At 46.5% G+C, this 14,010-nt stretch overlaps 1 protein-coding gene across 2 annotated transcripts in view; it reads right to left on the bottom strand.

Moving 5' to 3' along the window:
• Positions 1-246: 246 nt before the first annotated feature.
• Positions 247-14,010, bottom strand: part of MOXD1 (monooxygenase DBH like 1) — a 72,174-nt gene continuing 58,410 nt past the window's right edge. For both annotated transcript variants that reach the window (XM_085879836.1, XM_085879838.1), the window contains 3 exons: positions 10,141-10,277; positions 4,802-4,952; positions 247-4,664 (listed from right to left, as the gene is read on the bottom strand). In XM_085879836.1, coding sequence (XP_085735962.1) covers positions 4,497-4,664; positions 4,802-4,952; positions 10,141-10,277 — 456 coding nt within the window. In that variant the 3' untranslated portion in view covers positions 247-4,496. The remainder of the gene's footprint in view (positions 4,665-4,801; positions 4,953-10,140; positions 10,278-14,010) is intronic.

The raw sequence follows: 14,010 nt of genomic DNA, 5'->3' as shown, positions 1-14,010 counted from the left end.
TCTTCTACCAACCCCAATTCCTCAACCCCCCCCGAACCCCAAATCATCAACCCCCCCGCCGCCGTAACCACAATACCTCAACACTCCCACTCAAGCCCAAGTCCTCAACAGTCCCACTCAACCACTAGTCCTCAACACTCCCACTCAACCCCGAGTCCTCAACACTCCCACTCAACCCCAAGTCCTCAACACCTCCAGCAACCCCAAGTTCTCCACCCCCCAACACTGCAAGTCCTCAAACCCCACATTAAAATCTCAACACCCCCCTGTCTCCTAACTGTCCCCTCTCTGCCCCCACCACAACTCTCAGTCCTCCTCTTCCCCTTTCTTCTTCAACTCCTCAACAGGGTCAAGTCAGGTATGCGAGTATGCGCCAGAGGCCTGGATCTAGCCATCCCCCAGGCAGATGCCTGGCCCATCCCCATCTCCTTTCAAGATGATGATCAACTTGCATCAACTTGCAACAAGGCATGTGGTCGGCACATTGGCCTCCTCCACACACAAGGCTCCCTCGCTAAGAGAATCTGGTGAGCAGGATCAGCATCAGGAAAACGAGCCATATGTCCATACAGCCACAGCTGACGCTCATGAATGATGCAGGTAACAAATCTCATATGAGTCTCTCTCAGCAACTGCTTGTTGGACACAAAAACCGACAAGCAATAGCCAAGGATTCTCAGAAGAGATGTGGTACCAAAGGAATTGTCTCCATCTCAGATCCCTGGTCAGAGTCCAAGTCTCACATCAATAGAGCAGGACTGGAAGCTCCAAAGACCTGGAGACTCAGACTTTCGGCCTCCCGTGCAGGCAGCAGCACACCCCATAATCCAGTGAATCCATGACTCTGCAGGCCCAACCCAGACGTCTGTTGACCTCTGGCTCACAGCAAGCAGAGACATGAATCTCACTGCCAAGGTAAGTGAATCTCTCCGTGACCTCAACATCATCCCCACAAACAGGTACAGACAGGATAGAAGTATCCAAAATGTCACTGAAAGCCTGTATCTGAGGTTTGACCAAGGAAACCCATAATCTCAGTGGCTCCGACTCCTCATTCAGCACCTCGAGTGCCCCCAAAAGGATATCAGGAGTCTCTGCAAAGATGACTGCATCATCTTCGAAATCAAGGTCAGACATCTTGACATTCCCAATCTATGCACCGCAGTTTGATCTCTCCAACATCCTCCCCAGAATCCAGTCTAAACAAGTGCTGAAAAGTGTGGCAGCCAGTACACATCCCTGACGAACTCCAGTAACAACTGGAAGTAAGTCAGAGATTGTACCACCCCATCTCCCAGCGCGCTCAGTACCAGAGTATAATCCAGACATTAGATCGATCAATTTTGGTGGCACCCCACGAACACCAAGAATACTCCAGAGGACATTCTGATTCACTGAATTAAATGCTTCACAGAGATCAACATAGGCTGTGAGGAGCCCCTGCCCAAACTCTCGTCTGCTTTCGGTGAGGACCTGAAGAGCAAGGATACGGTCAATCATTGACCTCTTTGGTAAAAAGCTTGACTGCTCTGGACACTGGTGCTCAATCCAGATGGTGGCGAACCCTCTCAAGAATTATATCCGAGCAAAGACCTTGATCGGCACTGAGAGCAGCCTCATCCCTCAGTTGTTGTTGCAGTCTTGGCAATCACCCTTCCCTTTCCAGAGAGGGACAAGAAGGTCCATGTTCCAGTCGGATGGGATGATGCCTGCATTCCAGCAGAGCACAGTACTGCATGCAATGACATGAGTGCAGCATCTCCAGCAACCTTGAGAAGTTCCGAATGGATGCCACAGATCCCTGGAGCTTTACCCCATTTCAACCGGATCACCGCAGCCTGTGTGTCCACAAAGGAAGGTGGACCACAGTTCATTGGAGGGTCAGTAATAGGGATTGTAAAACCACTGATGTCCAACTCCACAGATGGTTGATCAGCCTGGTACAACTGCTCAAAGGAACCGGCCCAGTGGGCCTTCTCTTCGGACTCCTCTATCAAGAGCCCACCACCCTCTGCTCTCACTGCAGTACACGGAGGGATGGGCTTGGATGAACGCAATGCACGAATTCCCCTGTAAGCAAGACGAAGAATCAGTTGACCACAGGTGATGCTCTACCCCCTCACAGATTCCTCGCACATAGGCCTCCTTGTCCACCCTTAGCGCACGTACTGTTTTACACCTCAGCTCCCTGAACAGCTCAGCTCTGCCATTCAGCCTGGCCCTGTGACTCTGGGCAATGGTATCCAGTGTCCCTAGAGACAAAATTCTTCTTTGCCCCATGGTGAGTTCCAAGACTTCTACCGGCAACATCAAGGATGGTGGTCTTGAAGACATTCCACAACTCTTCAGGATCCCTCAGGGTACCCATCCCCCACAAATGTCCACTCAGCCTGTTTGTGAACTCCACAGCGATCCTTTCATCCTTGAGCTTGCCAACATCCATCCCAGGTTGGGATGGTACCATTCTCCTGGATTTAAAGTGCAACTTAATAGTTGCTACAACAAGCCGTTGGTTAGTATTGAGGAACTGAGCACTCCGGTAGACCCTACAGTTCTGGATCATCCTCCAGCAATCATCAACGATCACGTGGTCAGTCTCCTATGCCACACTGCCAGCATTGGAATGCCAAGTCCAGCGATGAGTTTGTGGATGCTGAAACCATGAACCAGCCACCCTAAGTCCATGACTTCTTGCAAAGTCAAGGAACTTAGTTATATTCTGGTTCACAGTTCCAGACCCATGGCCCCAACACACATCTCATAACCATCCCTATCATTTCTATTCGATGCACTGAAATCCCCAAGACTAGAAGTGTATCGTGCCTGGGCACTGATCAACCACAGACTCGAGCGTGGCATAGAATGCGTCCTTTATGGGGAGATCACTCGCTTCAGTCGGAGCATATACAGAGACTAGGGAAATGACACCCAAGGAGTGACGAATCCTCAGTCTCATAATACGCTTGTTGACTGGTGTTACCTAAATTATCATTGGAGTCAGCTTATTGGACACAGCTGCAACAATTCCATGGGCATGGTAACCATAAAAGCGACCAAACCAATAGGAGGTGGAATTACCCGCCATGACCTCACCATAATCCGCTCTCCAAATTTCAGAGAGTGCTGCAATACCAATGTCCAAATGCATGAGCTCAGATGATGACAGAGACAGGTGATCATCCTCTCTTAGGGATAGGACATTCTCAGCACCCACTCGAAGGGACTGCTTCAGGTTAACCCACAGTGATTGCCGTGCGGTGGATGACACCTCAGCACCACCTGACACACTCTCCTGCAATCTGACCTGGGAATGTTACCCTGTGGTTTCCCTCCTATCATCAAAGATTGGAGGTCCCACAGACTTTGCTCCAACCCCATCATCTGGTGAGCTGCCCTGCGAAGGGAAACTGCACAGGCATTCCTCCCACGGAGTGGGTTTTCAGATTTTTTTTATGCTTCTGGAATGTTTTGTGGAATGAAGGGTATTACTGTGGCCAGAGTGCAAATAAAGTCCTCAACTCCCTCCCAAACCCTAAGTTTGCAACCCCCCCCCCCCCCAACGCTTGTCTCAATCCCCCTCTCCCAACTCTGTTCTCATTCTACCCCTGCCCCCTTCTCCAACTCGCTATCCTTTCTTTCCTTTTCTTCTTCAAGTCCTCAATGCCCGCTCCCAACCCCAAGTCCTCAACCCACCCCCAAAAGCTTCAATCTCCCTCTCCAAACTCTCTGTACACTCTCCGTACACTCTCTGCCCCCCCCCAATCTTCTTCAAGTCCTCAACACACACCCCCTTCCCTTTCCCAGTACTTCAACCTCCCTCTCCAAATTCTATGTCCCCTCAACTCCAACTCTCTGTCCTCCCTCCCTCTTTCCTCCAATTCTTAACAATGTTACACAAAGATGCACAATAAATTTTGGTGTAGGAGGAGGATATTTGGTCCATCATTTAATTTAATTTTATTATTTCTTGTTGTCCACGTGAAACATGGAAATTTTTCATCCAATGGCAGTTCAATTTAAAAATGGTGCATCATACCCTTTTCACATTAACATTAAACATGTGAATTGAATTAGGCGCAAATGATAGTCTCAAATGACAATTTCGCGATTTCTTTTTTCAATAAATCAGCGGTTAAGCAAGGTAAATGAAAAAAAACGTCAGGTAATTCATAATAGAAAACAATAATATGCAGCTAGAACTCCTTGGACAGAGACCTTTCTAATGAAATGGGTTATATGGTACTTGGTCGAGTAGTTTAAGACAAAATTATCAGATGGAGAAACAAACAAACCGGATAAACATATTATATTATTATGTTATTCTTTAAAGAGCAGCACAATATGAAGTTAAAATAACAGTGATGCAGGAGATAATAAAGAATAGTATAAATGATTGAAAACGAAAGGGTTTGCAAGTTATTATGCTGTTGAGTCACTATACTCATCGATTCGGTAATATCTCAAGAGTGAAAATTAATTTGGCACAAGATCATGAATTATTTTTGCATTATGATGGAAACGATGAGAAACACAATCATTGTCCACCACGATGGTAGAAAACAAACAGCACCTTCATTTTTAGAAATGCTCGAGGATGTTTTGCGTTGATGAACTTCAAGTTGTACAAAATTGGGTAACTTTGTTGCACTGTACTGCCATTGTCTCTTTTGGGAAAAAAAAATTCAACATGATATGAATATATATTTTTAAACCAGTTTATTTAAAAAATGTTATTCAACTTTCTTCTTAAATGTTAGGTACTGCAATAAAAAAAAGTACGGAAGTAATAAAAACCACTTACAGTTTGTGTCGTGTATTGCTTGACCTCGTATGAAAGTCTGCTCGTTATTTCTTCAAATGCATCAATCATGTCCATTTTCCAATCAACTTGCGACATTACAGTTATATATTTCTTGCATACTTCTTTTGTATTCGGCAGAACAACACAACCTCTGTAAAACACAATATAAGAATGAAAATTAACAAATATAAATGCTATAATTAACGAGGAGACAAAGACATAAAATGTCATAGCCGCCATGGTTTTCGTAATTTTGCTGGATGGAGTTAAAGGGCTTGACCATATTTACAAGATTTATGTGTATGCACAACTGATTTGAGTGATCATGTGACATGGAAGATTGCATATGATTTGGTTATTTGATCATGAATATTAATGACGTGGGTCACGTAGTTATATTGTTTAAGATAGTTGGTCACGTGACATGTGATGTTTTCGATTGGGAATGCAAATATTTCACAGAAGGGATTCAATGTTCATATATTTTGGGGGAGATATACTGAATTAAAACAGTGTAACATTTAAGAATATTTGTTTATGTATAAAATAAATTCTATAACTGTATGTGTACAATCAAAAATTATCATTATTGAGTTGAAAAGGCTGTCTGATCAGTTTTTGTAAACTGTACCTGAAGGTGATCGGGGTGAAATTGAAAAAGAGTAATCAGAATTTTTTTTCATGAAACATGCTTCATGGTATAGGAATAAAAAAATAATGATATTGGTAAATGCATGTCAGAGAAATGAGTGAGGACATATTCAATGCTGGTTTATTTTTTTAAACAACTAAAATGGCCGCCAGTCTATGAGTCTGCTATCTTTGATCAGATCACAAAATAAAGTGAGGTGCACATATATGCCATCTTGTACTGTGCTTGTGCCAAGTTTGAACAAAATCGGACCATCATGTCCGAAAAATGGTTGGGGACAGGTTTAAGTAACAAAATGGCCGCCAGTTGGCCATCTTGTATCTCATGTCAAAATAAAATGACAAGCATATGTAAGCCATCATTCTTTTTCTGTGTGCAAAGTTTAAACAAGATCAGTAAATGCATGTCCGATAGGTAGTTGAGGATGTGTTCAACATCAGGTCTTTGTAACTAAAATGGCTGCCAGTCAGCCATTTTTGATCGAATCATGAAAATAAATGATGCGTCTGTATACCATCATTCATTGTTTTTCTGCCAAGTTTGAACAAAATTGATCCATACATGTCCGAGATATGGCTGTGGACCAACACAGTGATGTATGGACACACGGACAGACGGACGCATGGACAGACAGACGAGACCGAATCCATAAGCCCCCATTTTGGACGAAGTCCAATGGGGGCAAATAACAAACATGATAATAATCAGTTATTCAAATATTATGTTGGAAGGTATGGCTGTGTTATAGCAATGCAGAAGGCAATACTTTTGCTTGATGGCCGATGCCTTTTGTTAACAGAAAATGCAGCAATTACCCATAATGGGAGTTGATTTGTTGCATTGACATTCCGTTAAGTGATTTAACGACTTAGAGTCCAAGATTATTGTAATGCCACAATAGACAAGAGTTAGTACATTTTGGTTATGATCCACAATGAGGGTGAAACATACTGTTACGGCTGTGGAAATTCGCAGAGCACCATATAGGTCCTTAGATCAGTTATGCCGATAAGTCTGTGTTCAGATAGATTTCCCCACCGTTGTCTAAAGGGAAATATTCATGTCACCCGGGCTGTGATCTTTGAGTTAGCCGTTTTTGTTTTACTATCGTTATTTTAGACCAACCACCACGCCAACCACCACGCCAACCACCAACCACCTTCTCCACCATGCCAACCACCAACTACCTTCTCCACCACGCCAACCACCAACCACCTTCTTCACTATGTCAACCACGAACCACCCTCTCCACAACCGCCTTCACAACAACGACATCTCCTCACCATCCCCTAATCCACATCTCCCCCAATAGATCAACACGAACAACATCGCCTCACCTTCATCTCAGAAGCGACGCCATCTTTGCGCCAGCCATGGCGAGTCCACACTGAACGGCATCGCTGCAGGCACACGCGGGGGTTTGCTCGTCGCGCAAGTCGGTGATCTCGAGCACGTCCGCTCGCCGTGCAAGTCAGTGATCTCGAGCACGTCCGCTCTGTGCAAGCTTCTTCCGAGATCAGAGATCAGAGATCAGAGGTGAGCGTGCGAAGGCCAAACCTCGTCTCTCGGGCCCTATAAAAGGCCGAGCGGAATGCCAAGCGGGGTGAGTCGGTGGAGTGTCTGTCGGGGTTCGGAGCGCCTGGAGCCTGAAGCCTACAGTTGGTGGAGAAGCTGAGGAGAGCGGAGGAGACGCGAGCTGGGAGCACGGCCAAGCCTGCTGTGCCGCACGGAGCTGCGTGTTCGTGTGCGAGCCGGGGAGAGCTCGCCAACCAACACCGAACGGTCTGAGGTGATCGGGCTTCGGAACAGTCCGAGCATCGCTGAGGGACGAACGGGTTCTTAAAGAAAGCATCAACTCAGAAAGAGCAAAGACCCGTTCGTTCCTCTCAGGTATTGCCGGCTGGGGCCCGAATCACCAGGCCGCGGCTGAGCCGCGGTTACGCGAGCTGCCGTGGGGAAGGAATGTTGTGGGTCGCCCCAGCGAGGAAGGTAACCAGCGCAGCCTCACGGAGCCTCTGCGGTCTACACGGCTCCGTGCAATAAAGACCCAAAGAGGTCCAGTCTACCCCTCGTCTGTCCTGGGGTTTTTCCTTGCTTTTCTTTGTATGAAAGTTGTGGCACCGAGTCCGTCAAGTAAAACTGTATAAGTGACTGTACATAATAGATAGATGGTGTTAGCTCGTTCCTTTGCATTGTGCTTGGCTGTATAATTGCATGCGTGCTTCCCTCATTCATTGCATGACTGCTTATGTGCTTATGTGTTGTTTTAAAAATAAATGTGCTTCTTTAAATGTATACCTGTTCGTCGCGTCATTTTTCCCAATTGAACTGCCGTATTGCATTTCTTAATAATAGCGGGCTTTTTAATAGCCGATAGTAGAATCGGGTCCAGCGAGGCCTCGCGATAATACCCCGCTCGGTTATCCCAAAAAGGAGCGAGCTGCTTAAGCGGCTCGTGTCCAAGCAGGCCTCGCTGAGGTACAATCTCTTGGTAATCAACCCGCGCAAATAATTAGGTAAATCGATTGTTTGGTGATCGGACCCTGTAGCGCACGGGTAGAGTGCGGACAAGGTTGTGTGCTTGGAGCACACCCGTGACTGGTTTTCAGCGTTGTTCCGGAAAGTCGTGATTGAATTGTCCGTTCGGTGGGCGAAGCGACTGTTATTGGTTAGACGCGGTCGTTCGCACGCCGGCGGGCGAGAATTCGTAACAATACTTTTTGTTTGTTTACATTGCCAAGGCTCATATCAGAGCAAATACACAATGCACAGCAAGGGGGGCATGAGACAAGAGGGGCGGGAGAAGGAAGGACAAAACAGTGGGGAATAGAGACATCAGAATATCTGTGGAAGGGAGAGGGATGGGGCAGGGAACATGGGGTATACAAGATGGACATTATAGGGACTTTCAGGAAGGAAAGCAAGGAATTTGAAGATGAGTTTGGAGTGGATTAACGGGGGTAGAAAAGATCGAGGTTCTGTATGGGGGAAGATAAGAGGTGGTGGTGAACAGCAGTTTTGAAGGCCTGGAGGGAAGAATGGGATTGAAGAGAGTGTGGGAGTTTATTCCAAAGGTGGGGGAAAAGGAGGAATGAAAGAGTGAAGGTGAGCAGTGATTCGAGATTTTGGTAGTTTTACCAGAAGGAGGTTGTTGTCGGACCTTAAACACCCTGCAGAAATATGGTCGTAACATATCACAGACAGAGCAAGAGGGGGGGGGGGTGAGACGGGAGAGAAGACGGTAGAAGACAGAAAGACCGACCACGGACCTGCCTGCAGTGAGAGAGTGAGAGGCCCAAAGACTTCGCCTCATCGTAGAAAATACCAATGATCCTAAATGCCTTTGTTTCCACAGCGTGAAGCCGAGAAAGGTGAGAGGCAGGAGCACCAGCCCAGATGGGGAGAGCAATCCTCCATCAGGCTGCAGACAAAAGCTTTGTATGTGGTCAGGAGCTCAGGTGGGCCGAGGAAGGACTTTGTACGATGGAGGATTCCCAGTCGGTGACGGTTTGGAGGCCAGGTTGGAAATGTGGCTTTCCCAGAAAAGATCATGGCAGATAGTGAGACCCAGAAGCTTGAGTGAAAGGACTCCTTCCAGAAGATTGTTGAGAAAGTAGATGGGGGGTTTCCAAACGGTTCTTTCGGAGAGACATAGTGAGTGTGTGAGATTTGTCAGGATTGATAGACATGTTCCACGTGTTGGACCAGTTTGTGATTTTTTTATGCAGATCTGCAGAGAGCGAATAAGCTGCGACTTGCCGGTCTGAGGCACGCCAGATGGTACAACAGAGGGGGGAGTCTTCTACAAAGAGATAATGAGGATTTTCCAGAGAGTCAGAGAGATCATTGATGAAAACCAGAAAAAGGACAGGGCTCAGAATGCTGCCTTGAGGAACTCCAGCCTGGACAGGAAGAAGGGATGAGAGAACTTCATTTAGGACCACACGTTGACTGCAACAGGAAAGGAAGTCTGTGAGCCATGAGTGGAGATGGCCTTGGATACCATAGGAAGAGAGTTTGGTGAGCAGCGCAGGGTGCCAGACCATGTCAAAAGCACTCGATATGTCTCGGGATATGATTTCATGTCTGGCATTGAGTACCTCCATCCATTGGTGGAAGAGCAGAAGCAGCATATCCAGGGAAGAGTGACCTGGTCTGAAACCAAATGGATGATCGGAAATCAAGCCATGGGAGAAGAGCAAGGATTTCATGTCTGAAGCAGATGGATTCCATAACCTTGCTGATGATTTGGAGAAGACTGATTGGTTTGTCATTGCAGGGATCTGTTTTTGCACCTTTTTTATGCAGGGTGGTAATGTTTGCTGATTTCCAAGCAGATAGCAGATGACCTTGAGCAAATGAGAGCGTGAATAGAACAGAGAGAGGGTGAGCAAGAGAAGAGGAGCAGGTTTTTAGGGCATGTGGGCTGATGCCGTCTGGACCAGTTGCAGAATCTGAGTTGAGGTTTGACAACAAGCTCTCAACATTGTCAGGAGAAAAGGACACAGTGCAGGGACAGTTGGATGTGACTGGGTAAGGTCAGTACAGAAAGATGACTAAAAATGGTGGGTAATTCTAAACTTTGCTCCTACTGCTGTTTCCATATTCCTTACAAAGGATGTTTCATATCTTTACTTGACAAAATTAATTTGTTGATTATTTCCTGAAGTCATAAAGAGTCACTCACTTGCTTTTCATATTCGCAGAAAGGAAGTCAGACATCATCTCTGTTGTATTGTAAATACTTCGGCAACGAGCGAGGCCAACACGTGGGTAGTAGTGAAGATAAGCAAGGCACATCTCTTGTTCGGTGTGAAAACCACCCTGAAGTGCACACATAACATTACGTCCACAGATATAAAACGTGCAAAAATAATATATTAATTCTTCATATGCAATGGATGTGGAGCTACTTCATGAAATAATCAACTAGGTTCTGGGTTATGATTGTGACCATCTGAAATGTATTTTATTCTCAAAAATACTATATCTTGGGAGGTAATAAAATGGTATTTATCTGAGGAGGTAAGAAATTGGTCTTTAGAAAATGGCCTTCAGTATTACAACTTCATGAGCATGCTCATTTCAGTTTTCTGATAACGAGTATGAGGTACAAAGCAATGACATAATGGAAATATATCTCACCTTTAATGGGACTCATCTATAGTTCCATCTACTGTGGAATTTCTACTCATCATATATGACTCTACTGAGAAATTTGCTTTACCCACCTCAAAAGACCGAATGATTATTATCAACAAGTTGGGTCTCCCAATCAAGATATGGTTATTTAGACCTTAGTATTTATATTGAGATATTTCGAAGCAGATCGTTGTTTAAAACTGAAGCAAAAAAACCAACAAAATTAACTCGGGAGTGCAACACGGTAAAAAGACGGGCCAATTTTCCTCCTCATTTCCTTGTTCAAGGTCATACAGGATCCTGCGACCACTCCTAACACTTAGTGTAGTCCCAGGGAGACTGTCAATCCTTAAATCTTAAATACAAGTGGTGTGATGTCTGATGGAGAATCACCTTCGAACAGGGAAGCACAGCAAGCCTCTCCCCTCAACCCACCGAATGGGATTCATGACATATGATGCTCGATCGGGCAAAATGGCGTTATTTTATGTTTTAACTTCAACTTGATTAATGATAATTGAAAGTTTTTTTTTTGTGACAATGACCTTCCCCATGTGAAAATAATGGAGTGGAGCAAATTTCAGGATAATTGACCCAGATTTATGGAATTGTATAAAAATCAAAGAAAATGGTTAACACAGAAACAATTCGCTCTTATTATATGTCGACAAGACAATCTCTGAAAGAGTATTCTTCGTCATTCCAGTTGCAAATAATAAAGATGGAAGATTTCAAATGGTGCATTCATTTTTAGTTGGGGAGGTGTATCGATTGACACATTCAAAAAAGTAAACAACTTATGCTGTTGAGTATCAACATTCTGTCCAAACTCAACTTCGCTCCATCCATGTAGAAATAACAAGCAAGGTTGATATAAGAAACAAATACTATATTCTCAATTAAGCTGGGATCGCAGAAGTGCAGGGCAATTCTAAAATATTGTTGCGAATTCGCGCCCGCCGGCGTGCGAGCGGCCACATAACTCGAATCGCGGCACGTCGCCCACCGGACGGACAATTCTGTCGTGACCCTCTCGGACTAACGCCGGGAGATAGTCACGGGTGGGCCTTTCGGCCTCACCACGATCGTGCTAATCGGCCCCCCACGTGGGATAAGGTTGTTCGCCAAACTCGACCTACCTAAGTACCCACGCGGAGGGTAGACCGGGCGATCGCACTTCGCCGCAGGTCGACTCCAGACACGGGCCACTTAAGCGACCCGTTCCGTACTATCGGGATAACCGAGCGGTGTTATCGTCGGCCTCGACGGTTCCGATTAATTATCGGGCATATTAAGCCCACTACCAACCCTCTACGTGAAGCAAGATGGAGATTCAATTAAAGAAAAGACGAAGCGAAACGGGCAAACAGTTCAACATAATGCACATTTATTCCGCGGAACACGGAGAGCACACATATACAATTACAACAATTATGCACCAAAAGCAGATGTAACAAAAGAAACACAACAATGCAGAGATACTACCAACAACGTGAGCACACGGCAACACTTACACAGTTTTACTTTACAGACGGCGCCAACAACACATTTACTCAAAAGCAAAAGAAAAGGGCCACCTTCAAAGTTAAGGGGGCAGACGGGGCCTGTGGGCCAATATTTGCGCGGGACCTGAAAGAGCGGTCAGGTCCGCGAGACCGGGTGGATCCTACCCGTGTCTTCGTGATGAGCTGCAAATGTGGCGGCGCGGCGGTGCCCCGACTTCGTGCTCCTTCGCGGGTTTCGTTGGCACTGCTTGGAGTGGGGTGGGAACGGGGCCCCCTTTTCGCACTATCTCAGCGCGGAGGGGAAAAGGGGAGGGGAATTGTTGATGCTCTGGGGAAAGAGGATAGCTGGCTTGCTTGGGTCCCGCGACGAGCGATTCCACCGCGAGCTCGTCGCCGACCACCGTCTTCCTTTCCTCGGACCCGAACTACTCGGTCTCTTCCCCAATTCTCCTCAGCCGACTGCAGCAAACCACCTGTACACCCTCGCCTCCCGCCTCTACTCCGCGCTCCAACCCGACTCTGCCCCAAAACTCTCTTCGCCCTTCCAAGGCCGATTCCCCACTCCTCCAAGATCCAGGCTTCCTCTCTCTGCAGCTCCCCGACAGACTCTGAACCCCGACAGACTGCTCAAATTCGCCCTGCGCTCGGCACTTTATACGCCGGCAGGAGAACCCATATGAAAATTTCTGGATCAGAACGAGCTCGGGGGTGGAGCCACGCTCGCCCATTGGACTGAGGAAAAGGGGCGTGAGTCTCCCCTGATCCGAGAACTTGCATATATCGATTCTACACCGACGCGCCTGGAGGCGGGGCCAAACCGCCCCACGCTTGCAGATTGGACGGATCAGAAGTGGGCGTGTAGCATTCCTGATCCGAATTCTCCTCGGAAAGGCCGCATTTTACACTCGCGGTTCGGCGCACACCTTGTACGAGCCCAGGACAGCCCGACGCTCGGTGCTCACAGGTGGTGCGGGAATGGCGGTAGAAGGAGGAGAGGTGAAGGTGGTGGAGGGTTTATGGTGGTGGTTTATGGCCATGGTGCCGTTTGGAATGGCGGTGATGCGATGTTTGCGGGAGCGAGTTGTGAAGGTAAAGATCGTGGCTGTTGGCGTTGTTGTTGTGAAGCGGCGTTGTGGTTGGTGGTTGTTGTGTGATGGCGGTTGAGACGTGGTTGGTTCAAAATAAAGATAGAACAGAAAAACGGCTATCTCAAAGGGTCGCAGCCCGAATGAATCACATTTATTCCCTCTAAACAACGGGTTTGGGCTAACTACACATGTACTTACAGAGATATCTCACCTACGGGACCTGAATGGTGGTTTGCAAATTTCCTCAACCGCAACAGTATTGTCACAGCTTACTGGCATCCATCCAGGCATCAGGTATGCTCGAGGGTGGAACCCCTTTATGTGAGATCAAACTTATCCAGTCGGTTTAATTATTAATTTTGCTTTTATTATATCCGATCAGATAACCCTCAACTCCCTCCCCCTCCACAAGTCCCCAAAAGTCTGTATGTTCCCTCCCTACCACAAGTACTCAACCCTTCCATCCTTCACAGCTTCAACCCCCTTTCTCAACTTTGTTCCTTCTCTTCCCTCCTGTTCCCCCGATCAATCGACCTGTCCTCCCACCTCCCCCTTTCTTCTCCAAGTCCTCAACCCCTTTCTATTAACCCAGTTGATAACTTCCCATTTCTTCTTCAAGTCCTCACCCCAACCCCATAATTATTTTTACTTCCAGGAGGTTTGCAATCCAGCAACTCAAAGCCTATACCCTGCTTGTATGTGTAACATAAATGCACATAACTCTAAATTGCATGAATATGGATATTTGTAGACCTGCATTTACTGTCCAGACCCAAGAGCTCTAAAAGGAGGTATTATTCAACATTATATGTGCTGTGGTTA

This window comes from Eptatretus burgeri, chromosome 4, assembly GCF_056783735.1.
Source record: "Eptatretus burgeri isolate ZD-2024b chromosome 4, Ebu_testis_v1, whole genome shotgun sequence".
Lineage (NCBI taxonomy): Eukaryota > Metazoa > Chordata > Myxini > Myxiniformes > Myxinidae > Eptatretus > Eptatretus burgeri.
This window is presented reverse-complemented; position numbering and strand designations above follow the sequence as displayed.